Source organism: Dunckerocampus dactyliophorus, chromosome 9 (assembly GCF_027744805.1).
Source record: "Dunckerocampus dactyliophorus isolate RoL2022-P2 chromosome 9, RoL_Ddac_1.1, whole genome shotgun sequence".
In the NCBI taxonomy this organism is placed as follows: Eukaryota; Metazoa; Chordata; class Actinopteri; order Syngnathiformes; family Syngnathidae; genus Dunckerocampus; species Dunckerocampus dactyliophorus.
The window spans coordinates 13,942,844-13,970,730 of NC_072827.1; the positions used below are offsets into that span (position 1 = coordinate 13,942,844).

At 40.0% G+C, this 27,887-nt stretch overlaps 1 protein-coding gene across 2 annotated transcripts in view; it reads right to left on the reverse strand.

Annotated features, from left to right (window-relative positions):
- Positions 1–324: 324 nt before the first annotated feature.
- nrp2b (neuropilin 2b) overlaps positions 325–27,887 on the reverse strand; it is a 123,502-nt gene continuing 95,939 nt past the window's right edge. The window contains exons 14-18 of one of the 2 annotated variants that reach the window (XM_054786938.1): positions 25,781–26,049; positions 24,738–24,834; positions 22,239–22,271; positions 7,415–7,474; positions 325–3,533 (exon numbers count right to left, since the gene is read on the reverse strand). In XM_054786938.1, coding sequence (XP_054642913.1) covers positions 3,205–3,533; positions 7,415–7,474; positions 22,239–22,271; positions 24,738–24,834; positions 25,781–26,049 — 788 coding nt within the window. In that variant the 3' untranslated portion in view covers positions 325–3,204. Of the gene's footprint in view, positions 3,534–7,414; positions 7,475–15,593; positions 17,769–22,238; positions 22,272–24,737; positions 24,835–25,780; positions 26,050–27,887 lie in introns of those variants that run through there. The other variant, XM_054786939.1, reaches the window with a different exon arrangement.

Consider the following 27,887-nt stretch of genomic DNA (forward strand, 5'->3'; position numbering starts at 1 on the left):
TCACTATAAGCAGTGGTATGCTGGAGCCTATCCCAGGGCGAGAGGCGGGGTACACCCTGGACTGGTCCCCAGCCAGTCACAGGGCACATATAAAACTATAATTATTCTCTATAAATGTATTTTTGCTAATGTTTTTGAGTGTCTGGAAAAGATGAATTGGGTTTGCAGTGTTTGCTAAGGGAATAATTTGTACCTTTCGGTTTTTGTCAGACCTTTTGGAACAAATTAACAACAAAACTTACTTAAAACTTAACTTCCTATTAATTGTTCAACATGTGGAGTGACGACCAGTTACTTTACAAACACACACTCAGCAGGCCTGACACTAGTTATTTCGCCTTTATTAAATAATAATAACATTAAAAAAGACATTTCTCTGTACAAATTCTACAAACAACAGTTTGCGTTATCTGGCCAGTGCCGTGTATTTGTATACATGTGTATATGCGTGTGTGTGTGTGTGTGTGTGTGTGTGTCCATTGGGACTGAGGAGGTAATACTGAGAGCCCAGAAATGCAAATGTTAGCAAGCAGAATGTCTCCAAATATACACTTTCAATCATTATTAGTGCTTCAATGTTTTCTAAATGCATTGTTGTATATGTGTGTGTGTGTGTGTGTGTGTGTGTGTGTGTGTGTACATAGAGAGAGAGAGAGATAATGTAAGCTCCAAGGCACTTGGAAAACAGTCCAATAAACACAGTTGGATGGTTCATTTCTCTCTCCCTTACCCATGTATGTTGTTTATATTGTTGAACATGACACCAAAGACAGGAGAGACACTTTAGGTTCCTAATAACTAATAACCACCTTCCCATAGGAAAATTCCTGACTCAGTCCTCATTTTCTGTGGCAGAGCAGACTGTCACTGTTGCTTTCATTTTTTCCAACTTTCCGTGCGTGTGTGTCCTCCCCACCAGCATATTATTGGATATTTTTACATGCACAGAAACCCCGTTTGCCTTAAGTCATATTGCATTTTTAGCATTCAAGGTAAATCAACTGATTGACAAAATCACCTCTTGCTGTTCTCATAATGCAACGTGATGATATTGTTACTTTTGCCACATTCAAATGAGAAACAGTATGCTCTGATAATATCATGTTGTGCGTTGCTATGTTTTCACATGCTAATGCACTGTGGGAACAAATTCCATGATAAATAGTGGCATCATTACAGGATGGATCCAATATCCCAAGGTATATACAGTAGATCCCCGCTCATCGCAGACGTTACGTTCCGAGCCAACCAGCAGATGGTCTCCTCCACTTCCAAGCTCTTCTGCTAGCTCTACGTTCTCCGATTTGCCCTAAATATGCCTCACACACGTTTTAAATGTATAAAATATATAGGAGCTCACCAATAATGAATGGAAGAGATGGATCGTATTCACAGTCTAGCATTTTGCCCCGTCGTCAGGCGAGCGTGACAAGCGCGGTTTCTGTGTGTTGTGGGGCCGTCGCCATCTCCCGCTAAAGCAGTGATTCTCAACTGGTGGGTCGAGCTGGCCAAAAATTACATTCAAATATGTAAAATACAGCCAATGTTTGACTTAAAAAAAAAATTATGGAGTAAAATTAAGCAATATTTTAGCCGTCTGTTTCCAATGGTATGCATTCATTGCAGGTCTAAGTGAAATATCTGATGTTGTGGTCCTATTTAATGCAATTTTGATATTTAAGTTTAATCTATGCATTATTTGTTCAGTTATTAGTTATTCATTTTTGAATTATTCAATTCCTCTAAATTGCACTTTGGATATATAATGATGTGTATTAATGTTTAAAAAGATGTAAATGACGTGATGTAAATTACCAGCACATATTAACTTGTTTTCACCTCGCTGCAGGCTTTGGGAAAGTTGTCTGCACAAGATAATCCTGCTGAAGCCACGCCCATCTTGCGTGACCGTATTACGTCAGGAACACGCTAATTTGCAGTACCGTGAATGCCCAATCCGAAATGTGCGGGGATCCCCTGTATAGGTATGAGGTGCATATATGACCAGGTTTCTGGACAAGGCTCTTCCTGCATGTAAGCATGACATCATCTACTCCTCCTACCCATCACTTTCATCCGGCACTGGCCCTCCTCGATGGCTGTCCTCCGATACAGCGTATTCTGTGGTTAGCTTAAGGCTCGATTGTGTGTCCAAGAAAGGTTCTATTCTCCGTTTCTATCACTGAGGGCAGCAGATGTCCCCTCGTGCACCGACACAGCTCTTTGGCAATCCATAGGTTGCAACAAAACCATCATTGACATTTAGTTCACACAGTGTCATCAGTTGGGCATCATACAGTCTGAAAAACAAAATTATACATATATATATATATTTATATATATATATCTATAGTGTATAGACAAACTATAGACTCTAAAGCACAACTCCATAACACTATTTTCCATTTAGATTTTCTGATTTGCCAAAATTCCAACACAATGCTAAATAAAGTCTAAGAACGTTTTACTAACTGAAGCTGTGTTTTCCTAACTTTCTCAAAAGTCTAAAAAAAAAAAAAACGGAACAAAAACAGCCGTCGTTACTCTTCTATGCCACTGGTTTCATAATACGCACACAGAGGGTGGAAAACAACACGCGATTGGCAAGCTAACAAACGCACAGAACTCATACTGAAAACTGAAAAGAAAGAAAGAAAATGTCCTTTTTCATCCTTCTTTCCCTGCAAAGTAACATTTTTCCATTTGGGAGTTGATCTTTAGGAGAAAGGCATTGACTTGATATGTGTCGATTTCAGTACCCACTTGGATCAACAGCTTCCGTTTCAGCATGCTGTCTTGGTTGTCCACTTTCAAACGTATCTTACTTGGTTTCGTGTCTTCGTTTGGCACTCAAACGTTCTCTCGTGGAGTTCATCATTCACAAGATCACGCCACCCTTCCAGGCCTAAACGTTCAGATTGTCGTGGGTGCTTGTTTCAGTACGTTGCAGTCAGTGAAGCACCTGTCAATCAACACCATTCATTCATTCTTTGTCAGGCGTTTAGAAGCAAGCAGGCGCTCTCCTACAGGCGGAGGAGATTTAGGAGTCAGAGTTCCGACTGGTACACAAAGAGCACTCACAAATCCAAGCAAGGGTAAGCGCTGCTGGGCATTGAACAACGGATAGTGCTTCTTTGTCATGTTTCTCAGTCGCAGGGCGGGGGAACATGGTATCAATTTCCTTCTGCCGTGTTGTCCTCCTCCTCAGGCCTCAGAGCAGCACTTCTGCTGGTTTATCTTCACTTTATGCTTGATGCCGTCGTAGAGCTCGAAGTTGTAGTTCTCCAGCGTGGTGGAGGAGCGTGACGACAGACCGCTGTAGGAGCACGTGCAGTAAAGCAGCAGTCCGGCGCAAATGGCACCCAGCAGGACGCCCAGGGAGCTCATGACGATGATGGTGAGCAGGATGGGGTCCAGGGTGTACAGCCAGACACTGTCCTTGTCCTTTTCTGACACCAGGGTGACAGAGGGGGGGTCTACGTCAGCTGTGGCCGGGGTGGAGAAGGAGGAGGGCCACCCGGGGAATAGATATTCTGGAAGAAAATGGGGGAACTTTTGAAAACCATTGTGGAACTAGCAGTAGAAGAGATATACACTCACATTTGTATCAAGTATAATAATGCACAGTTTGGATTGACACTGTCAAATACGCAATGTTTGAAGAATGTGTTTATTATTGTGGTTGTAGTTTGCAGTGGATGAGAGTGCGGTGGGCGGATTGATCTCAGTATCGATAATGTTGCTACCCAGGGTAATGGTAATGGTTTTAATTTATTCCAAACATGCACACATGGTTACATTTTCCACGTGTCGGAAAAGGGGTAGGAGGAAGCAAAGATTAAAGGGATAGTTTGGATTTTTTGACGTGAAGTTGTATGACATCCCCATCAGCAGTGTAGTCCATCGACAGCGACTCACCCCCCACTTGGTCTCCTGAATCCAGTTCTGGTCGGATTTCGGTGATGAAGAACGTAGTTCCAGGTAGTCGCTGAGGTTTCACAAGTAAGGATTTTGGCTTCTCAAAACAATATGCGTTCAAAAGAGTAATACACAAATACACATCTGTAAAAAAATCAGACCGCACAAATCGCTCGGTGTTATATTTGTCTCCCGCCGTATCCCTGCGCACTGTTTATTGTTGTTATGTGATGAAGACGCTCACATCTTCCTCCACTGTGGAACACACACGTAAACAAGATGGCCTCAGCGATCCGTCGCAGAAGTAGATGTGAGCGTCTTCGTCACGTACAGTACACAAGAATGCAGAGGCGACAGTGCGTCACAAACGCTGAGCGATTTGTGACGTCAGATTTTTTCGTGGAGGCATTTTTGTAATGCAAATGTATTACTCTTTTAAACGTATATTGTTTTGGGAAGCCAAATACTGTATCTGACTTGTGAAATCGCAGCGACTACCTGGAACTACTGTCTTCATCACCGAAATACGACCAGAACTGGATTTAGGAGATCAAGTGGGGGGTGAGTCGCTGCTGATGGACTGCACTGCTGATGGGGGTGTCATACAACTTCATGTCAAAAAATCGGAACTATTCCTTTAACAGGTAGTATCAGTAACCGATCCATACTAAATTGGCAAGTTTAAGGGCAAAATCACCAAATCATTCAAGGAAGTCAAAAATTTTTGAATAAAATCGGTCAGAGTATTGTTAATACTGCCTCTGGTATCACTTGGTAACCGATCAATACTGATAATGATCATGTATTGTATTTTGTGGAGCTCATAGTTTTCATAGTTTGGCAGCTCCTGCTACTTACAGTCTGGTGCAACTTACATATCAAAATACATACAGTATACTGTATAATTTAACATGTGCTGCTTTTAAGTTAAAGTGGGTTGGGGGCTCTTTTTTTGGCGACACCTTGTGGCCACAATCATTCATTGAGTTGAAGCTTGAGAATCTGTTAGGAAAACAAATTGAATGATACAGAACATACTGGACGCTTGATCCTGTACTTTCTAGTACGCTTCTGCCATGGAGACTATGTCTGTAAGTAATGTGCAACGTCAATTATACATGTGTGGATTGAGAAATGTGTTATTTTAGACAGCAGTGTTGTTTAATTAGGACACTAATTATGTCTATCTTGGAGATTCTAGCTGCTGTGTCAGCCACTGATTAACTAAGTACACATGTATGACTGTCAGTCTATTCATTTGTGAATACAAAAGTTTTGGTGTTAAAATACGGGTGTTTGTACGCTTCTACATACCGGGATGTGTTGCGGCGTCGTGGCACGTATTACGAGTGTCTTCTTCCAGAACAGTTTTTAGGTTTTTTAAAAGTTTTTATAGTATCCATATATTTATAAAATGACTTCAGCTTCTATAGCTTTGGTTTGTCTCCATGTTGGGGTAAACAATGCCGCCTCCCTCTGGCTTCATCTTCTTCTTTTGCAAATTTAATGTTGTTAGGAGCGACGCCATGACACCCTTAAAAAAGCTCGCTCTGACGATAGCTCGATAATAAATAGCGGTAAATGCGACTTCCAGTGCAACTTATATATATTTTTTCCTTCATGACTTATAGTCCGGAAAATAAGGCAACCAAAATGTATTTAATGTGAGTGTGTCATTATTATAATTGTGCCGATACATCTCTGATCCATTTAAAAGTTGTGATAGAAGAATATCCCTGCTTTTAACCCGGCATCCTTGCTGCTGATAAACAAACTCAATCAAGTGAATCACTGTAAACGTGCTCTAATCTGCTTAATGAATGTATATGCATGAAGAAGCCAATTTACGAATGCAATTAGAGTGTTTTGTGGAAGAAAATGCCACAACACAAACACACTCAGAGAAACTCAAGAAGGTGATGATAAATTAGTAGTCAAAAGCTCTTCTTCATGTAATATGTTTGCTCGTAGATGAACAACATGACCATTAATGTCATTTGCTGTCGTCTTGTATCATATGGGGATACCTCATGAAGCTATATGCTAAATATTACAAATAGCTATCAGTATGATGATGTGCTTTTCTGCAGTGACAATCATAAAGAAATTGTTCGATAAAATAAAAAAAAAAAAATTGCAATTTGTGTGTTTGTAACAGTATATAATATCTGGGCCAATATGGTATCTTCAACTGTGGCCTAAGCTTAGCACAGTGAAGCACAGTGATTTCCAACCACTGTGCTGCGAGATGTGATGTTCATTTATCCATTTCACTCGTCATTTACCATTATTTCACATTGTTTTTTGCGTGTAAAACTATAATTATTCTCCATAAAATTGATTTTTGTTAATATACAGTATGTAGGTGTATGGAACTGATGAACTGGGTTTACATGATTTCCTATGGGATAAATTTTCGTTTGACCTTTTGGAACAAATTAATAACGAAAACTGAGGTACAACAATACAGTAATCCCTTGTTTATCGTGGTTAATGGGTTCCAGACCCGACTGTGATCAGTGAATTCCCCAAAGTAGGACTGCTTATTTATACATCAAAAATGTTCCCAGTTAGAACATAGAAAACCTGTTTCCGGCCATCTAAATACGGATTTTAACATTATTAGACCCCTCTCGACATGAAATAACACCCCTTTAGTCACCTTTACACTCGTATTACCCAATATAGTAGACATAATCACGGAAAATAAGCCATTTATGAGGGTTAAGAGTTGAGTTTTAGCTTGCTCTGTGTTACGACTGCAACGGTAGCCCATGTTAGGGATCATTGTTCCTGTTGTGAGATAATTCAAACATGCAATTAAAGCCTGTTGTTCTGGCGATCAAGTCTAATGCTTGTGTGTCTCAGCATTACAGTAACATTACTGACACCTAGTGACCAGTGTAGAATACTACATTTCATCACAACATCTTTTAACATGTCTTCTGAAAGCATGATATTTGTTTTAGTTCATTTAGCCATTTTTAGCCACTTTTCTGACTAATATTTTCTGACTACTAGGCTGCAGTTAGCCACATTAACAGCGTCATTTATTAATTACTGTATTTTTGAAAAACTGTGATGGAGTGAAGCCACAAAATTCCAAGCATGAAGTGGCGAGGGACGAATGTATTGTGATTTTATGCCAAGAAACTGCAAATTTGAGCAGACATAAATAACTTGTAAAAAAAAAAAAACAGCTTTAAGGCTGCATGCTTGCAGGACAATGCAGGCCGTATTGTTGACTGATACACACAGTGGATGTGAGTGGTTATTGTGGTAGAGAATGGAGCTGCCTGTCAGGAAACACACACTCGCTGTGCTCTGTCACACTCGCACTTGTACTGTCAGTCACTGTCACACAGCCTTTTTTTTTTGTCTTCCTGCGGAGCCAAAGCAGAGCCGTAGGCATGTGTCGGCTTGCTCCGCTCTTTGGGTTTGACTTAAAACATCTTGTATAGCCTCAAGTGGAGAGCAGCACACTTTAAAAGCTCACCTTCATTCAGAGAGGGCTTGTTGAAGTCGCGTTCTTTTCCGAAATCTACTGGCCTGGGATCTGCATAAACACAAAGGAGAGCAATCGTATGAATCTCACCCATCTAGCGATGACAATCCACAAACTTAATAGATAAGCCATTTGTTATGTTTTTTTTTACAACACATAAAAACACAGCCAGCAGTGGGAGAGACTGAAAAAATAAATAGTGGTGAAAAAGAAAGCCAAAGAAAAACTTGAATAGAAAAATAGAACTTTTATTCGCTTCACATAGACAGTATGTTGTTCTTTTATTTCCAAGAGCATGAAACTCAACAAGCATATTTGTGAGGCAGGCTGGGGTGCTTCTGCTTCAATTTCATTTTCTTTCAGCAAAATCATACCACACCTCCAAGAACAAAAGAAATAACGTGTAATATATGTGCAGCTGATAATCATTCACTGACAAGTCATTCAAAAGATAACTATAAGTGAAAAAGCAATTCAGTAGTTATGAGAAATATACAATTAACATAAAATCAAACAGAGCTTCATTTCCATCCTCCCATGCACAGTAAGATAAGGTCATTTTTTCTATAAGGCAGTATTAAAATGTGGTGAATCCATATTAAAGTTTCTATAAATAGTTACAAGCGTCACACAAGTGTCTGTCACTGCCCAAATAAAAAGTATGATTGACGGACAAAAAAAGAGAATACCTTGCCACAAATGACAAAAAAAGAGGTATTTCTCTCAAATCAATTATCTTTATATAGTTTTAAGTGTAAATTGGTAAATTAACTTTAGACATTTGCGCAACTTGCAGGCCAACTGCTGAGGTTAGTGAGATTTTTATTTGATTGCGTTCCAGGGCCTTTGAGTGAAAATGGAAGGCTGGAGATGTTGAAGGGACTGTATGCCGCTGGCTGAAAGGAAAACTGAACTTGTTTTTTAATTTTGTCCATCATCCGCAATCCTTATGTGAGACCTGAACACATATGTCTTTCTCTTTTCTGTGCGTTATAAAGACATACAAACAAATAAAAAACAAGCAGCTACGAATGAACGTAATGGGAATAAAGCTTTCTGAAAAAAACTCCAAAAAGCGCCAACAACGCACCATTTGCATATAATTTGGCATGCATATTAACCAAGCTACAGTAAGACATTGTTATTATTATTATTAACATTGTCACGCTGAAGAACTACTTTACTGGCGTATTGACACCTTGCCACACCACACCGACTAGCTACTAGCGCTAGCAATTACTGTAGCTTCACCACACACTCGCCCGCAGTGCGTCAGCGTCGCGCTCACATACCTCAGGTATTACCGAAAGGTAATGCTTATATTGGATCTGCCGCTCCTGCTGCTGTGTTTTTGAGTTTGTAAAAGTTAATGCTAGGTGTAGGCGGAGGCTGAATGGTGACCTAGTGGTTAGCATGTTGGTGACACAGTCAGGAGACCAGGAAGATCGAATCTCCGTCGGGCTTTTCTGTGTGGAGTTTGCATGTTCTCCCAGTGCATGCGTGGTTTTTCTCCGGGTACTACGGTTTCCTCCCACATTCCCAGGTTAGGTTAGGTTAGGTTAGGTTAGGTTAGGTTAATTGGCGACTCCATAGGTATTAATGTGAGAGTGAATGGTTGTTTGACTATAAGTGCCCTGTGATTGGCTGGCGACCAATCCAGGGTGTACCTCGCCTCTCGTCAGCTGGGATAGGCTCCAGCATACCCGCGACCCTACTGAGGATAAGTGGTATAGAAGATGGATGGAGGTAAAGGCGGTCGTTTCTATGATGCTATGTGAAATCAAGGAACAACAGGTAATGCTTAAAAGGACCAAAATAGGGCATAATACAGGAAGTAATACAGGTTATCATGAATGTACCTGTTACTACATGGTCACAGCATGTATATAAACCCATAAAACCTTCTTGGAGGTTTTTGGTTGTGTTTTAATAGCGGTCTTTGCAGGCGCATAGGCGTGTCCCATTACGTGCAGTAATGAGCTGTCTGTCTTTGTCTGTTTTAAAATCTTTAGAATGCCCAGAAAAGAAAATGATGTGTGTTCATGTCTCACATGAGGATTGTGGACGATGGGCAAAATTACAAAAAATTTGCAGTTTTCCTTTAAGATTACATTTTTTTCAACCAAAAAATATAAGAACACCACCGCTGGCTAGCATGTTACCTATTGTGGTTGAAAAGAAGAAATTGTACTAAAAATGTCTATATTTGTCACAATTATGAATACAAATTAATAAATATTGGCAGAAATTGTCTTTCAGTCCAAATACTCACTGATTTCCATACTGCACACACGCACAAAAGCAGTCTTTTACATTTTTACATTCAATGTACAATAAGCTATATGATCAATACTGGCGAACATCAGTAGCTAAACTTTGCGAAATCGCTATCGTTAGCTGACAACAAACATAACTAGTGCATGTGTTATGTCAGGCGTAGATTACGTACTCAAAGCAGGAAGAGGGCGTGATATAACGTTTGCAATACGTTCAAACGTGAGAATAAAAAATGATATGAAAATATGTCATATGATAGAATCATTTGCCGGTCATTTGCATATAAAAATAAAAGCTATCAAGGCAAATGTTGACGTTCATTGAGGAAGTTATTATTAAGAAAATGACACAAATGCTTCAAAAGGCCCTCTTTAAACAGAGGAGGTTGGCTGTCTGCTTACAACAATGTCCTGATATCTCTCCCCCAAAGATTGTCTCATTCCACAGGAAGAGTGGCCATTAAGGAGCTGTTTTGCCATCGGGCAGGCGTAGAAACAACAAAAACAACAACCCTATTGTGACCACCCGCACCAGAGACATACAGTACATGGTACATGGTACATAGGGACTGTGTGTCTGTAGAACTGTAGGAATGTAGGACTGAAGAAGCCTTTTGGATTAAAGGTGAAAGGTTTTCAACAAACAAGAAGAGCACAGTTGGCTCGATTCAACCTTTGCAGATTTCCTCGGCTTTCAAATAACGTCCTGACATGTTGTCACACAGGGAAACAACAAAAAACCAACAACCCTATTGTGGCCACCCCCAGAGGGAGACTCCCCACTTAAAAATGTAGAACTGAAGAAGCCTTTTGGGTCAAAGTTGAAACCTCTTCAACAAACAACAGTCCAGTTGCCTTGATTCAAACATTTGCATATTTCACTTGCTTACAACAATGTCCCGACATCGCACTCCCAAAGATTGTTTCATTCCACGGGAGAGTGGCCACTAACAAGCTCTTTTGCCCACAGACAAATCTGGAGAGCCTTGCCGGGGAACAACAAAAAACAACAACCCAATTGTGACCACCCACCCGGGGACACACCCACCAGGGACATAAACATGGAGACGCCAGACTTAAAAATGTAGAACTGAAGAAGCCTTTTGGATCTTCAACAAACAAGAGTCCAGTTGCCTGGATTTTGTCTGCTTTCAACAATGTCCTGAAAGAGTGGCCACTAAGGAGCTGTTTTTGCCTGTTTTTGTCTGCTTAGAACTATGTCCTGACATCTCTCCCCCAAAGACTGCCTCATTCCACGGGCAGGAAGAGCAGCCGCTAAACAGCTGTTTGCCACCAGGCAGGCGCAAGAACAACAACAAAAAAAACATCCCTATTGTGATCACCCCCACCTGAGACATACATAGGGAGACTCCACACAAGAAGCCTTTCCGATTGAAGGCGAAACATCTTCCACAAACAAGACGTTGCCTCAGTTGCCTCAAATCAACTTTCGCAAATTGCTTACAACAATGTTGCAAAATGCTTACAACAAAGGGGAAAAACCCCCCAACCCTATTGTGACCACCCCCACTCGAGACATAAATAGCGAGACTCCATACCTAAAAAAGGTTGATATCAACCTTTGTGGGATATCATGACCTGGATGACTGAGGGTCACACAGACACCATTGCTTCATTTCACTAACTGAACTTCCAATAAATACAACACAATAATAACAATAATACAACGGTACTAATACAAGAAAAGAAGCCAAATATTCGCATTCCAAAAAAAAAAAATCTTGTGTATGGCGACATGTTGTTCACATATCATATTGGACAGTCGAGGATTCGCTGATCTACTGTATCTACACTACCATTAGTGTTGTGAGTGTGTGATGGTACAGTAGTTATCAGAATATCTCATCATGGCTGAAGGCCTGACAAAGCATTGAAAAGTCAAGGTGTTCTGTGGGCGATCTTGGAGGCTCACTAATGATGGTGGTTTAAAGCCCTCAGGCTACCATCCTGAGCGTACTCAACACAGCAGTGCAAAAGGAGATTAAAAGGCCCTGCAGCTCTAATTAGCAAAACAGAATAATAGAATAAGGAGAGAAGTTTTATTCAGCTATAAATGGCCGTTTGGCATCATGCATTAATGTGGGCTTAAAGCCATAATATTAGTAGGAGGCTTACTGAAGAGACAGAATTGCTTACTGCAGTTCTTTTTTTAAAATAAATGCAATCAGCTCCATTAACAAATTAGAAATATTAAAGGGCTTCAGAGTAGGCTGTGATTGGGGAAGGAGAAGATTGATTTAAAAGCACTGAAAAATGGCAGCACATTTGCTAAACCCTGCAAAAAAGTTGAGCCCAGGAAAGCAAAAACTGCATAGCTAAGGCAACATAAATACACTCCATATATCATTCCTCTATTTGAATTTTGGACCTGTATTGATCGGGTTATGGCACTGCACTGCTAAAGGGCTATATTATCTGTAAATCATCGAGATCGATGGAGCAATTTGAACGGATGCAGGCTAACATGGCAGAAAGTCCAAGTAACTAAAATGCATTTTGGGCCACGCACAAAGCAGCGTTTTTATGAGATATGGAGCAAAACCTGAACCCACAGTGTGCGACATTGTGTCAAGTCAAGATTTAATGCAATGCATTTAATAGAATTTCCAAGCACACAAAGGTCTGTTTGTGAGATGCTGCACGTGTGCAGTGTGGACAAAGTATGTCTCTTCTGGCCAAAGTCTCATTTTATTGTTTTGGCTTTTGTGTTTCAAACAACCTGGCCTCCTCTTTTTACAACTCTTCCCTTCCTTTAGTTCAAACCCCAACTTGCCTCCCTGTTAAGAGGGGGAAAAAAATCTAACTTTGGAAAGTATAGAGAGCATTTCTTCTTTCATCTACCTTCATCTCTGGGTTCTTCGGTGGAAAATGTATCACTCTAAATGGGCCCTCTGCCGCGGAGAGATTTTGCCTCTCATATTTTCTCCTGTGTTTTATACAGGAAGGATTTGCAGCAGAGGGGAATGAGTGGAATAAGAACAAGGACGGTTTAATAAAAAGGCCAAGGGATTTGAGCATAAACATAATGATGTGTGGGGAACACTCAGCACAAGGTGGTGAGCGGCTTGCTCCAGAAAGAAAACAACTATTACAAGTTACATTCAATTTCGGCGTTCCAAAACAGATGAGTAAATGAACAACTGTTTTGTATCATTTTTCACATCACTCCCAGATTTAAAGTCAATGAAGGACAAACAACAAGAAAACACTTTTAAGACTGTATAGAAAATACAAAACATTGTAGAATTGCACAGCTAAGGAAAATGATCATAAATACTAATGGTTTTGTTAACAGTGTTTTTTGCAACACACAAAATACATTTAAACTACAGTGGTACCTCGTTTTTTGCATGAATCCGTTCCATAGTTCCAATAGTTTCTAGACCCCAAAATATTAAAACAAAACACATTGTATAGCAAATATTATAGTGTTACATGTAGAAAATAATGCAAAATACTGTACATATAAATGATGAATGAAACCACTTTTACCTCAATACAGACTCAATGCAGCCGTACTCAATACAAAAAAGCAGGAACTTGTGCTGTAACTGTGTTAGTTAGCAAAGAACTACAGAGTCAGCTTGTGATCAACATCATCGACAGGCGACAGAGCTCACTTCCGGTTCCGGTTTCCATTTCATTAGCAAGCTAATAGGCTAACAAGGTTGTTTTGTGAAAAAAGTACATTAACAACACATTTGGACTCACGCAGTGTATCAATAACATGACAAGACACGTGCCATGTATGTAATTTTGCCGTAAAACACGCTAACCGACGTTCCACTGTATAATCATGGTAGTAGTCAAATGCATAATAGAAAGTGTCATTATTTTATTTAATTGTCTTTTCTTTCTTAGAGAGGGGCGATGGAGTAGGAATGTCGTCCGGGTGGGGGTTAAGAGCATGGTAACAGGCAGGTTTTATTACAAGGACACATTAAGAACACAGTTGCACTCATGCAGCGTATTGATAACGCAACAAGACTGCAACCCATGGGATTCTTTGTTTGTGCACTCAATTCTGCGGAGTCATACACGGGCAAAGAGACTAGTTTGTTATGTGCAATATTAGGCCATATGCCAGATATTCCGAAAATAATTATTGTCAAAAACCGAATCCTATGAAAACCAGGATGTACAAAAACCAAGGTACCAGTGTATCTTCAAAAAGCTGCGATGACAGTGTATATAGTGTTTTGACCAAGGCTACCCAAAATCAGCAGTATTCGATCATGAAAAAAAATGAAGATCCCCAAATTATGAAGAACATTGGGACCAAATCCCCGCCTTAAGAAGGTATACAAAATTACCAATGAAGCAAAAAGCCAAAAGTGCTGGAGAAAATCAGCAATAACGAATACCTACGAAGGCTTCAAACATGTATAAGATGTGAAACACTTCACTTAAAGGCTTCATGAGTTCAGAAGTAACACAATACATGCTTGGTCTCGTTTGATGAATGAAAGCTCAGTTGCACCATATTTTAAAATCAATCAATAAATCAACCAACCATACCTGCAGCCTCAGATATTAACAGCTAGATATTTCATTCAAAGTGTGTGAAGAACATACAAAGATGCAGACACAGGCTTTACGTATCCATAGGATTCAGGCAAACAGAGGCACAACTTTTCAGTCATCAAGAGATTCAATTTTTATCATAAAAACGCATATCCTGTTTTTTCATGTGCTGTAATGTGTTCGTGCATATGCTTTTTGTGTATCTCTTAGACTATGTCCACAAGTACACTTTGGTTTAACGAATTTCAGAAATAAATAAATCTTAGTACAGTATTCCCTCGTTTATTACAGTTAATTGGTTCCAGACCCGAATTTCCGCAAAGTAGGAGTCCCTCTTTTTAAATGGAATATTTTTTCAGTTATGGCATAGAAAACCTGTTTACGATCGTCTAGGTACATTATTAGAGCCCTCTCGACATGAAATAACACCACCTTTGCATTCACATTACCCAATATAGTAGACATCAGAGAAAATAATCCATTTAAGACACAAATAAGACTCATGTTCAAATGGGTTACAATAAATGTTTTTGGCGTGTGAACAGGAAGTGACATCAGGGGTTCGGAGTTGAGTTTTAGCCAGATTATGGCCACAACAGTAGCCTGTGTGCCTGGTGCTTGTCTCACCAAACATTTACTGACACCTAGTGACTAGTGTAGAATACTAAATTCGCAATTTGAATGGAACGCTTCTTCTTAAATGGAAAGTTCGGATTTTTTGACATGAAGTTGTATGACGTCCCCATCAGCAGTGTGCTACACCAACAGTGACTTACCCCCCAATTGGTCCCGTGAGTCCAGTTCTGGTCGGAGATTCGTGACGAGGAACGTAGTTTCGCTTAGTTGCTGAGGCCATTTAAGAATTTGGCTTCTCAAAACAATATACGTTCAAAAGAGTAAAACATTTGCATCACAAAAATGCCTACTCAAAAAAAAATCAGACCTTATAAAACGTTATGCACACCGTCGCCTATGAATTCATGTGTATGTGATGAAGACGCTCGCATCTTCTTCCGCTGTGTAACACATACGTAAAAAAGATTGCCGCGGCATTACCGCGAGCGTCTTTATCACATGCAGAAGAATGCACGGGCGACAGTGCAGAGATACAGGGGGAGACAAATCATTTTTTTGAGAAGGCATTTTTTTGATGCAAATGTATTACTCTTTTGAATGCATATTGTTTTGAGAAGCCAAACTCTTTACTTAAATGGTCTCAGCAACTAAGCGGAACTACGTTCGTCATCGCGGATCTCCGACCAGAACTGGAAGCACGGAACCAGCTGGGGGGGAGTAAGTCACTGTTGGTGTAGCACACTGCTGATGGGGACGTCAAACAACTTCATGTCAAAAAACCCGAACTATCCCTTTAATTCGTTGTACTGTATTTGTATTTTAGCTCATTTAGCTATTTTTATGCTTCACAATGCTTAATTTAGGTAACAAATACATAACATTTGCTCCAATATGCATATTTTTGGGCTCAGAATAGGCCGTATTCGAGCAAAAAACAGCAGAAATTATTCATTAAAATACGTTCGAAAAACTGTGATAGAGTGAAGGCGTGAAATTTTATCCGCAATGTGGCGAGGGACCACTGTACATAAAAGTGATATAGAAAAAATCTACACCAAACATATTTGGAGGCGTTCAAAAGCATGCAACAGGTACCGCCATAAACCCTGATGACATTTTAGACAACCAGAAAGCCAGAAGGCACAAGAACTCGAAGAAAAGAATGACAGCATGGATATAACCCACTTGAAAATGTTACAAACAAAAAATAAAAACGGGCGGGCGGTCCTTGGTTTGCGACGTTTTGTGTGGTTACGACGCACCCCTGTTAAATCATTAATACTGTACAAAAAGAAAATCAGAACAAGGGAGGAATAATACACAAGGCGGAATAATACGTTGTTGTGCGCTGCTACACCGAGGAAAGACGTTGTCACTTTTGTTCTTTTTAGTTAACTTTTTGCCCTTCATTATGCCTCCTAAGCGTAAGACATACTCTTCTGATGTCAAAGAAAAGGAAAGCCATCATCATGAAAGTGAAACTAAACATCGTAAAATGCTTCGGATGTGGAAAAAAACAGCATTAGGCGCGTGCTTAACCATCATGAAGGATAAAGATGGTATCCTTGAACATGTGTAAGGATCTGCTCCTTTGAAATGGCCAGTGATAATTAAGCAGTGTAGCGAGGAGACTTCCTCCTCCCAAAAAGCTTTTCTCTCCCTCTCTTGCAATGCCCCTTCCAGTGTGCTAATGCAAGTTTTGTTATTGTTATTTGATTGTAGTTAATCTTTTCATTACGGCAGTTTGTATGTCTTTCAGGTATAAGTTCTGACTTAAGACAAAAACTCGACTTAAAATGTCACAAATCTTGTAAATCGAGGACCTCCTGGAAAAATGACAACTGACACGGTCAAAAGCAGAGTTTTTCCACAAATGACTTTTAGTGACATAAACTTGAGTTTGGAAAAAGACCAAGAAAAAAAAGCAAGTCGTGTTCGTGTGGACATAGCCCAGGTGCACAGAGATTTCATTGTGTGTAAACCAGGTAGAGAATCTTCAGCGACTGATCAAAGGAACAACATACTTGACGTTGAAGGTGTACTTGTCAATCATTCACTGCTGGAAAGTCCGTTCTGAGTCTTTCTGTCTCTCAACCACTGGCCAACAAATAAACACTTGCTTCTCCTCTGTTTTCATGTACTGCATGAACCCAGGACAGGTTATTATGGGTCAGGCAGGGTCCAAGCAGCAGATCAGAGTGGACCACACAGACATATCCTGCTCTAAATTCCACTGAAGAAAAAGAAGAAAACAAAACTGCTGTTAGAACAAAGGTTTTCCATTCGTTCCACAGTGTGCTCCAGGGTCGTCAAATGGATGTTTTCTGGTCTCACTGGATGACACAATTGGTCATTGAAAGTCAACTCAGGAATTGTTCTTCTCTCAGCAGTGTAACATCTCGAGTCAACCAGGAAGTGGAAGTGAAGGTGCATCCTGATCAGTCCATTGCATCAATCATTGGGAATATGAAGGTGTTTTCATGACGTGGCAATTCCACTGAATAGAGACTTTCAGGAAGTCCTGACGCCCTTTGATGTGTTCAAATACTGAGTGATTCCCACGCAGTCCACATTTCAACACTGGGAATCACAACAGTCATCTTCTTTCTCCTGTCTGATGACCAACATGGGCTCAAGGCTGGGCCCACTATCAGGCTGAGGGAGGTTTTGGTTGAGGTTGTGGATCAGATTACAGCTGGAGTTTTGGTTGTAGAAGCAGTTTGGATGATTTAGATGTTGGTTGTTATGGTACATCACTGAATGATGATGGCTAGTGCTGGTCTTCTTGGACCCCCAATGGTACCGAGAGCAGCACAATATCACCACCACAATTACAGTAACCAGAAGAAAGAGGGCGCCTCCTCCCGCTAACAAGTAGTACCAGTGGGCAGCAATGGTCTGCACTTCTACTGTGTCTACAGTAGGTTCCATCCCAGACATGGCACCCCCTGGGGGGCAGGAGGACACATTACTAGGTGGTTCAGCAATGGTGGGAGGCAGGCATGCAGACTATGCAGAGGGTTAAAAAGCTGGGATTGACCATTAGCAAAACCCTTCATTGTATTTATTTAGTGCCTCTACCAGAACAACCACGATGAACTAAATACGTAAGCAACTTTGCCGCACTCACTAGTCTTTCATACTGAAAATTAAATTGACCACCCAAAACCATCTCCGATTAATATTTAACAAGACTGAATGTTTTTTGTTTTTTTTAATCTCATGCATCCCCTGATGTAGCATTTTTATATCCTTCCGGACCTACATATTGATAAATACGTCTACTGCTAAATAGTGGTACCTCTGTTTTCGTAAGCCCCGAGTTTTGACAAAAATGATTGCCAAAAATGTCTAATTTTTCATACCAAATACTGCGCCTAACAAACTAGTCTCTTTGCTGGCGTATCATTCCGCTGAATCGAGTGCCCAAACAAAGCATCCACGCACTCGTGACTGTGAAGAGTGGATACTGGTTCTTTGAGAATTGGGACACTATAGCCAGATTATACCTAAAGAATCATTTCATCATCTTTATTATGCCTTTAGCCTTTCTTTGTGTCTATCAAGCACTGTGCTCCCTGTGTTGTCAGTGTGGCTGTTCACATGTTGAGGCATTCAAACGTGCTGTGCACTGCAAAATAACTTGCAATGATGTGGCTTATTTATGGATAAAAGAAATGCAGTTCCCAAGATAGTTAGAATGCAAATTCAGGAAGTAATGACGTGAAAGCTAATATCATCTTTTCAAGTCACCATGTAGCAATCGTGTTTTGATCTGACAAATGTTAAGTAAGTTTGCTTAAATGTCGAATCACTACAGCTTCTTTCTGGACTGCTTGGACCACAGCATCTGTTGAACTCCAAAGAAAAAAAGTGTCTCACGTCTCATCTGAGCTAATGAGTGACGCTGGGAACACTGAGTGTAGGTAGGATTGCAAGGTTTATAGTGTGTCTTTCTGTGTAAATATCCCATGTTACAACTTGGACACCTGCGGTTTATACACAAGTGCAGCATATACATATGTACCAGTTTTTTTATTCATTCAATTTGGTTGGTGTGGCTTGTATTCAGGTGCCCTCAATAGTCCGGAATTCACGGTAATAGTGTTTTGTGTTAACATTTTTGGGTGTCCGGAATGGATTACATTATTTGCTATGGGAAAATTTGTTTTGGTTTTCATACGATTCGGTTTTTGACGGACCTTTTGGAATGGATTAATAACGGAAACTGAGGTACCACTGCACTGTATAAGATTGTTAATGTTGTACTGTTGAGAATGCATGCTTAAAACCTGCCTTCAAAGATTTCATGATATTGTTTACCAACCTTGTTTTGTGGTTATTATTTTAAAATTGGTTTGGCGAATGGTCAGTAATTGCAGGGGTGAGCTGAAATGTTTGCACCGAGCTGTGACAGCAAACATTATTTTATAGATAATGTTTGGTTGGTATTCACAGCAGCGACCATATGCAAACAAATGCAAATGCAGTGTAAAATTACATCCCAAGGAAGGTGCTTTTACGTGAATGATTTCCTTTTGTTTCTTTTCATCAAAGTGTTAAGGTCGATGCAAACAGCCAAAACATTGCTACACGTTAACGCGCAAATGCGCATGCCATGCATTTAGCTAGGTTCACAGAATGCACATTATTGACTATGGCTTGATGATTTGTACAAATGAAGGTGAGAGTTATGTGGCAGGATATGGAAAAATGCATCATTTAACAATCAGGATATATAGGAAAGTAAATGGGAAAGGTGAAAAATTGCAGAGTAGCAGAGGGTGAGACAGGAAGCCAACTCTTAGAACTCAGGTTATCAGGATTTGATAAATACAGTATGTAAATTTCACCTAACAGTTATTAGTATTTCTATCATGTACATTTTTGTATGCACTGTCTTTCTCCTGGAAAAGATAAGATGATAGCCTAAAGTAGGCTATAATACACTATATAATTCATACTGTATTGACTTCTTTTTCAAAATGTTACGCTTATGAATAGCAAATCCTTGTTTAAACAGACTGCAATCTGTAAACATTTAATGAGCTTGAGTAGGTCGTCACAGGGTCACTTAATTGTAATTCCTCCTGTTTGCTTTTACTATTTTTAGGACTGGAACACAACTCTGAGTGCTGACAATATTCTGATCTTTTCTCATAAAAGCACACACACATACACGCACGCATGCACGCACGCACACACACATGCACACACAAATACCCACTTTAGTGGTGTTTTGTTTTTATGTTTTGTTTGCTCATGCCAAGTTTAGCATTTGAATGGCTTAAAACAGACCATTTCTGGATGAATCTTTTCTCAGTGATATCAGAGGCCAAAAGCTAGAAATCCGATTTTTTTTTTTTGTGGTGCCTAACTGAGTATGTGTTGCAGTACACAATATTTCTTGGATGGGAATCATTAAATGTGGTTGTGATTCAGCCTCCCTTGATGAAGCACGTTTTTCAAACACAAGCTACATCAGTGGTTCTAAACTGGTTGGGACCCACCGTCATCTCATAATGACAAACGCCGACCCCAGTTGTGGAAATTTTTTCAACTGCTGTGCTGTTTGAATTTGACGTGGTGCAAAATAAAGAAACGGCACAAAACAAGTGTATTAAACATGTTCGAAACAATATGTTTTTATCCACAAACTCAAAATTATTTTAGCAAAAAGGTTCTGTAAAAGTTTTCTATTTTGCTAGGTTTTCTATTCAGCAGCTAACAGGTTCTCAATAAAGTTGAGTTTCATCTCAGAGCCCTTTACTTTGAAAATTGAACATACAGAAATAAAGCATGTCAATTCTAACTTACATAAGGTACAAAATACATTTAAACAAATGTGTTAGCTCTATGCTAACCTATATTGAAAATCCCATATTAGCGATTTATACAGTGATTTCAAACACCTCCAAATATGACAATTAAATAGATAACTAAGACGCACATTCCACTTAAAACAGCTGATTTATAACAAGTTACAGTGAAACACTTTCTCAGGCTCAACAGGAGACGGGGCCGACACATTTAACATCATAATGGTAGTGGACTACTAACAAACATTGTTGGACTTCTTCTATTACAGCGGATTTCAAATAGCACTACAGAGTGTTGTCGCCACATATAGAAGTATTAACAGACGACACTCCACTGCTTAAAGAAATCCCCTTCAGAATAAAAGTGCAAGACCAACTTTTGGGTCGTGACTCACCAGTTGAGAATCACCGAGCTTCACTGATCTGCACGACATCGGGTACAATGCCACTGCACAGACGTAAGTCATTTCTAATAACAATGAATGAAAACTGAGTTTGATCCGACAACCTTATGTTTATAAGCTAGTATAAGGATGCTATCTTGTTGCACCGAAGGTTATTTTGAAAGAAAAGCTGCCAGCTCTTTTCAGGGGTCCAGCACGCATTCAGACAGCCACAGGGGCACTCTGGCAAATGACATTTCTGGTGGAAATTATTGCGAAATATCAGAATTGTACTTATTTTCCCTTATTTTGTAATGCAAATTTGGACAGGTAAGTCTCTATTCCTTTCGCTCCCTATTAGAAAATCGACACCTAAACACAAAAAGTGAGCACATTTTCAATGGCAAAGTGTAAAGCTTATGAATAATGTGTTAACAATTATGCGTCAACATTATGGTGAGAATGAATTATCAGTAACAGACATGGAGAAGAGGTAGGATTCAATGCTGTAAGCTTTGATTTTTACAACTCCTTTTCGGACATGATGAATTATGTAAATGTGATGTTCCTCAATGCTCATTTGATTTCTTGTTAAGCATGTCTGAAACATACACAACCATGGTCGTGACCTATGTTACTGCATCTTATTCTCATATCTAATAAGAAAATACATCATTGATGGATTTGATTTTAAAAAACAGTAAAAAAGACAGCAAGACAGACTTACTTAATTTTCCTAGCCTACACACAGTACCGTTTTTCATTTAAAAATGCCCCTGATAACATTTTCTTTCACAGTAAGTTACACACCGCTGAGAGATTAAAGCCATTCATATCAGACTAATGACTCAGCAATTTTGCAAAAGCTCTTGCAAATGTATTTGGGAACATTTCCACTGAGATGTACTGAAGACCTGGCAGACAACCAATAATATGAGCCCAGCGTGCAGGGAGACATGCTTGAACAGTGCAGTGAATCTACTTTATACTTCTTTTAAGCATACATTTTATGTACATACAAGGTATGTTGTGTTTCAGTCAGAAAAGTTGTTTGGTGGTGTGAATCAGATTGAACTGAATGAAACGTTATAGTTCTCAATACTGGATGGAATGTCCACAAATAATGTTATTTAAGGCCAGGGCAGGCCTTGAAGCTGAGCTTAGCAACAAGCAGGAAGCACAGACATTTTGCACAGGAATTGTAAAAGAAACTTACTTGTTATGTCAGGAGTCAATGGAGGAAAAGACTCTGTAAAAAAGAAAGAGAATAAACAATGGCTATTAAATTATTGGAATACCAACAGTGGCTTTTCAAAGGTTAGAAAATGTGTTCTTTTTCACTCTAATTATTGTTCTCTGCTTTCAGTGTGACACGAATGGCTGAAATATTTATCATTGTGGGTATTATGGAACCAGAGGAGAACACCATTTCATTCCACAGTTTTTTGTTGTTAATTCGTTCCAAAAGGTTCAACAAAAAACAAAATATACAGAAACCAAAGCAATTTTTCCCATTGGAAATAATGTAAATCCAATCAACCTGTTCCAGACACCCCAAAATATCAACAACAAATACATTTTATAGAGTGTAACCATAGATTTACATGCAAAATAATTAGAAACGACGAATGGGAGGACTTCTTGTACATTCTGGCAAGAGCTAATTAAACAGTGTTTCTCACCCTCTTTATCAAATTACTGCCACTCGCAACTCTCTTTGGCCCGGCTTGTTTAGCAGTTGCAATCAATAAAGAAATGCACGGACAGTCAGTCAGCAATGTGTAGGGTTCTCGATTTCAAAGATTAATACAGTACAGGGCAAGCAGACTAGTTTGTTTCAACAAAGAGAAAAATATCTGGAAACTGTTGTGCACGAAAACGCCCCCAGTTTTTGTATGATTTGCCAAAATTGCGCCTCAGTTCTTGCACACTGTCTCTGATTAAGGGTGCCGAGTGGTTAGCATGTTGGCCAGGAGATCAGGAAGATCTGGGTTTGAATCTCCGCCTGGGCATCTCTGTGTGGAGTTTGCATGTTCTCCCCGTGTGTGTGTGGGTTTTCTCCGGGTACTCCGGTTTCCTCCCACATTCCAAAAACATGCATGTTAGCTTAATTGGAGACTCTAAATTGTCCATAGGTACGAATGTGAATGTGAATGGTTGTTTGTCTATATGTGTCCTGCCATTGGTTGGCGACCAGTCCAGGGTGTGTAAAAAAAAAAAAAAGTCAGCTGGCATAGGCTCCAGCATATCCGTGACCTACTGAGGATAAGCGGCATAGAAAATAGATGGATGGATGGAAACTAGTGCATAACCCACCTCGTCTTTTCCTTGCCGTCTTTGCCAACAAGAGTCTTCTATAAAGGTAAAAGTGATGTAAAATGTTCATTTTCCATTTAATTAGTCATTCATAATTACCTTGCATTGTTTTCTGCAGGTAAAACTATAATTATTCTCCATAAAATGTATTCTTTGTTAATATTTTTCAGTATATGGAAGGGATTTATTGGATTTACATTATTATTATACATTATTATTTCTTTTTAAAATTATTAAAATTATTTTGTTTTTTGTTGGACCTTTTGGAACAAATTGATAATGAAAAATAAAGTATTATCATACTTGCAAAAGACAGCTGTAAATGTTTGTCATGTTTCAAAATGGTAGATTGACTCCGAAGGCTCACAAATCTTCCAGTCAGACATCCATCCACTTCATCCTCATTAGGGTCGCGGGGGCATGCTGGAGCCTATCCCAGCTGACTTCGGGCGACAGGCAGGGTACACCCTGGACTGGTCGCCAGCCAATCGCAGGGCACATATAGACAAACAACCATTCACACTCACATTCATACCTATGGACAATTTAGAGTCACCTGCATGTTTTTGGGAATGTGGGAGGAAGCCGGAGTGCCCGGAGAACATGCAAACTCCACACAGAAATGCCCAGGGGAGAATCAAACCCGATCTCCAGGCTGCTCCTGGCCAACGTGCTAACCACTAGACCACCGTGCGGCCCTCCAGTCAGACAGTTTTGGGGATATCTGTGCCCCTCTTTTTAAAAAATGTCTTTCTTCTCTTTCGCTGAGATACAAGGTGTGAAAAAGGAAGCTTTAGAAAGGGGAGGTGAAGGCAAAAGAGAGGCACTTTGAAAGTGAGTTTACAGCATAATTTAAATGTCCGGGGACATCTGCTATTGACAATGAGAAGGAACATCAGCAGTGCAGGACAGGATTCAGCACAAATGATAAGAGAACCTAAAAATAAGTTGACTTTTTTTTCCACCAAACTAACTATAGTAGTTATAACCTTGTGAGTTTGTTTGTGTCAGAGCGACATGCACACACACACGCACACACATACGCACACACACAGTCTCTCCCCCAAAATATAGCTTGGAGGCATGTTTCATTTACTGTTTGAAGGCCTGATGATGACCTAGACTGAGCGGAAAGATGAGACATGAGAGACCAAAAGAAGAAAGAACTGGAATCGAAAAATTACAGGGTGGGGTGATGTTGAAAACTAAAGGAAAAAGATATGTAATAAAAGATAAATGAAAATGCCCGACGGCAGTTTGTGGCCTAGTTTCATTTTTATTTTTCCTTCTTAATGCCTGTAAATGCAAAATATAATAATAACTTCTCCTGCTCTCTTTTTGCCATCCACTGTCTAGTGAGAACTTAACGTATCATCGGAGTATGGAAAGTCAGACTTACGTGTGCACTGCTCCAGGCTGATGCTGTTACTCATGTGAATATTGTCTATTCTGATGTGGCCTCTGGTTGGATGGTCAAAGAAGCCTTCAAACACCACCTGTACCAGAGAACAAACAATGACTTAAATACTATTTTGAGGTAAACAATATAAATCCTGTATTTGAAAAACTACATTGGCTCAACAGTTACAATATATGCACTCCCCAGCCACAATATTAGGTATACGTGCACAGGTCAAGTACAAGGGCTGCATCAAACATTCTGCCTTTACAAAAATATAATTCACGTTTATTGTTTATTATTATCAACATTTAAGCTTTTTCTCTTCACATTATGCCTTTTGCTCTATTTTTCCAATTTTTGCAGATTTTTTGTTGTTTATTTTATTTATGCAATGTTCAGCCGGTTGATAAAAACCAAGCCGCGGGCCGCAAATTGTCCCTAGGCCGCGCTTTGGACATCCCTGCTTTTATAGCTCTTTGTCGGGGTTGAACATGAAGTTACACCAACTCTGTGAGCAACTGCAACTCTCGTCGACTATTTAGCTTGTTAGCTTCCCGTTGCGAGCGAACGATGGTAATTAAAGAGGGAAGACGAATGTTATTTCAGATGGAACTAACTGATGCGTGAGAGCAGTCAGTAGACCTGAAATCGGAGGAAAAGGCGTTCACGGCGATGGGTTGTTCGAACTCTGAACGAGTCGTATACATGTAACGGACGCCAGCCAGTGTGGCTGCGCAAGTGTACGTTAGTAAACCTCACTATCTCAGCTTTAAGAGCTGTGCTGTCCAGACTTTTAGCCCGACGGTTAGCACTCTCCACTCTCATTCCGAAGGTCCTGTATTTGAGCCCAGCATGGGGCTGCCTGAAACAGGCAGGATGTATACACATAGAAAATAATGTACAACAAGCCCACCAATCACAGCCTTCACGGTCAGCATCGCATCGGAGGTGCATGTCACACTACTTGTGAGACCGTGCAAAATGCAAGAAAATGCATACCTGAGGCCAGAGAAGCGTACAATTTAAAGTGTTCAACCTACTTGATATTCCTTGGGACTTTGGGGAAGAATGGTGCGGCCCTCCCGCCAGTGTGGCCCCTGATCTCCTTTTAAGGTCCACAGCAAGGTCTCCTCCAGATCGCTGTCCCTCAGCAGGACCCTCAGACTCCCCACTGCTTCTCCTTGAAGCTGGTAGTAGAAGACCAAGCAGAGTGGGCCTTGCTCAGGAGCCACTTCAGGGCTAAGGAGCCTGGCACGCTTGCGCTGGGTGTGGGACCCCGCATCCAAATGAAGGTAGTTCCCTGAGAAATCTGCAGAAAGGACATTTTTTATTGTTAAATACATGCAGATCTAAAACATGATTTTCTTCCAGCTTACTGCAATTCATTTTAGAATTACAAAATACTCTATATAAAATATACTGTCAATTTGAATGCAGCTGGAAGTGGTTTTGTAGCGCATTACCACCATCATTCTGTGGTAGGAAGTTAAGCCGCAAATGAAACCACCATTTCATCTTGGCTGCTCTCATGGCCATGGCCACACAAATGAGCACAAACTTATAGTAAACACACACAAGCACGCACACATAAACATACAGTACTCAACAGCCCTTATCATAATGAATGCAGACATGCATATACCTGATGTAGCAGCGCATCTATCTACTTATCTAACTACAGTATCTATCTGTCGATCTAAAGTGTCTGGAAAGGCACAAACAGCATATCAAAGCCAATGAATAATGTATTTGGGCTGAGTTAACTCACTTTCTTTACTTGGAGGCGTTAAAAAGGGGACCTAAATTACAGTTGCTCATTAAGTACATTTATGGGAGGAAAAAAGTTGCAATGTTTTGTTTTTCTGCTTTTGATCTTGGCCGGCATACAAAGGAAGAGAATTAATTAGCAACTCTCCTTGGGCGAGCTGGGTGGAGATGCTCGGAGGGAATGTATTAGCGCTTATGTATGAGTGTGCATGTTCGCATCATTTGTAGTCGTGTAGCCACATCTTTATATCTGTGTGTATGTGTGCGTGTGTGTGTGTGTGTGTTTGGTCACACTCTTGTCAGTCGTTGGGCATGACTGAAATAATAAGTACCTTGTTTGTATTTGCGATTAATGGACATGAGGAATCTTTCTTGAGTGGAGTGATATGTTATGTGTAGGGGTGTCACAAGATCTCGCGAGATTAAAACGTGTCACGATTTCTCATTCAGAAAAAAAAGTCTCGCGGGCACTAAGCCTGGGACGATAATAAATAAATCAATTAATGACACAATAAATGAAAATGAACTCATTAATTTTGCTGGCCTCAATACATTGCCATGTGCATGTGTCTGTTTTCATCCTCTCCTGCCTCCCAACAGGCAGGAAGAGGATTCGCTCGGCATTGATTTCAGCACCTTGTGGCGCGTTTGTTCCATAGAACAATGGCATGAACGAAGTGAGCCCTTTTGTCAGTCATAAAGCGTTTTTGTCTCAGTGGCAGAGCTGGTAGCAAACACAAAGAGTGCGGAAGAGTGTAACGTAGTGGAAATTATATCAGTAGATAGCAATATATTGTCATATATTTTTTGTATTTTTTCATTGTACTTTTCTTAAAAGTAAAGTTAAAATCCTGTCTCGCCTCGTAGACGCAATCTCGTGTATCACATCGTCTCGTGAAATGAGTGCCTCATGACACCCCTAGTTATGTGTAAATTGCACTGTACTGTAGTTCCCTATGGGTTCGCAATGGTGAGGTTATTCAGTGGATTCCTGCACGGCGTTCACGACCTTACACGTCTGCACAAAAAAATACTTTTTTTTCCTTTTTTTCTTCTAAAAGGGTGTTTTTTCTGGTAGAAAACACATTTCATTCACCAATTATTTATAAATATATGACAATGTCAATGATTTCCTTTTTTGTCACATCAGTGAGGAACATTGTCTATAGCTTCATCCCGTTCCTCCACTGACCAGAATTGGGGGATATTTTCCTCCAGTTTTGGTCCAGTATTTACATAGTAGTTATTAAACTTTCCAGCTACCTCATTCATATCATCATTCTTGGCATTTCCAACCGTGAAGCAATGAGGGTAGTCTGCTTTCTTAGTGCCATTCCTAATAATACTGTTTAGAATTCCCTGAAAGTTGCTCTTATATTT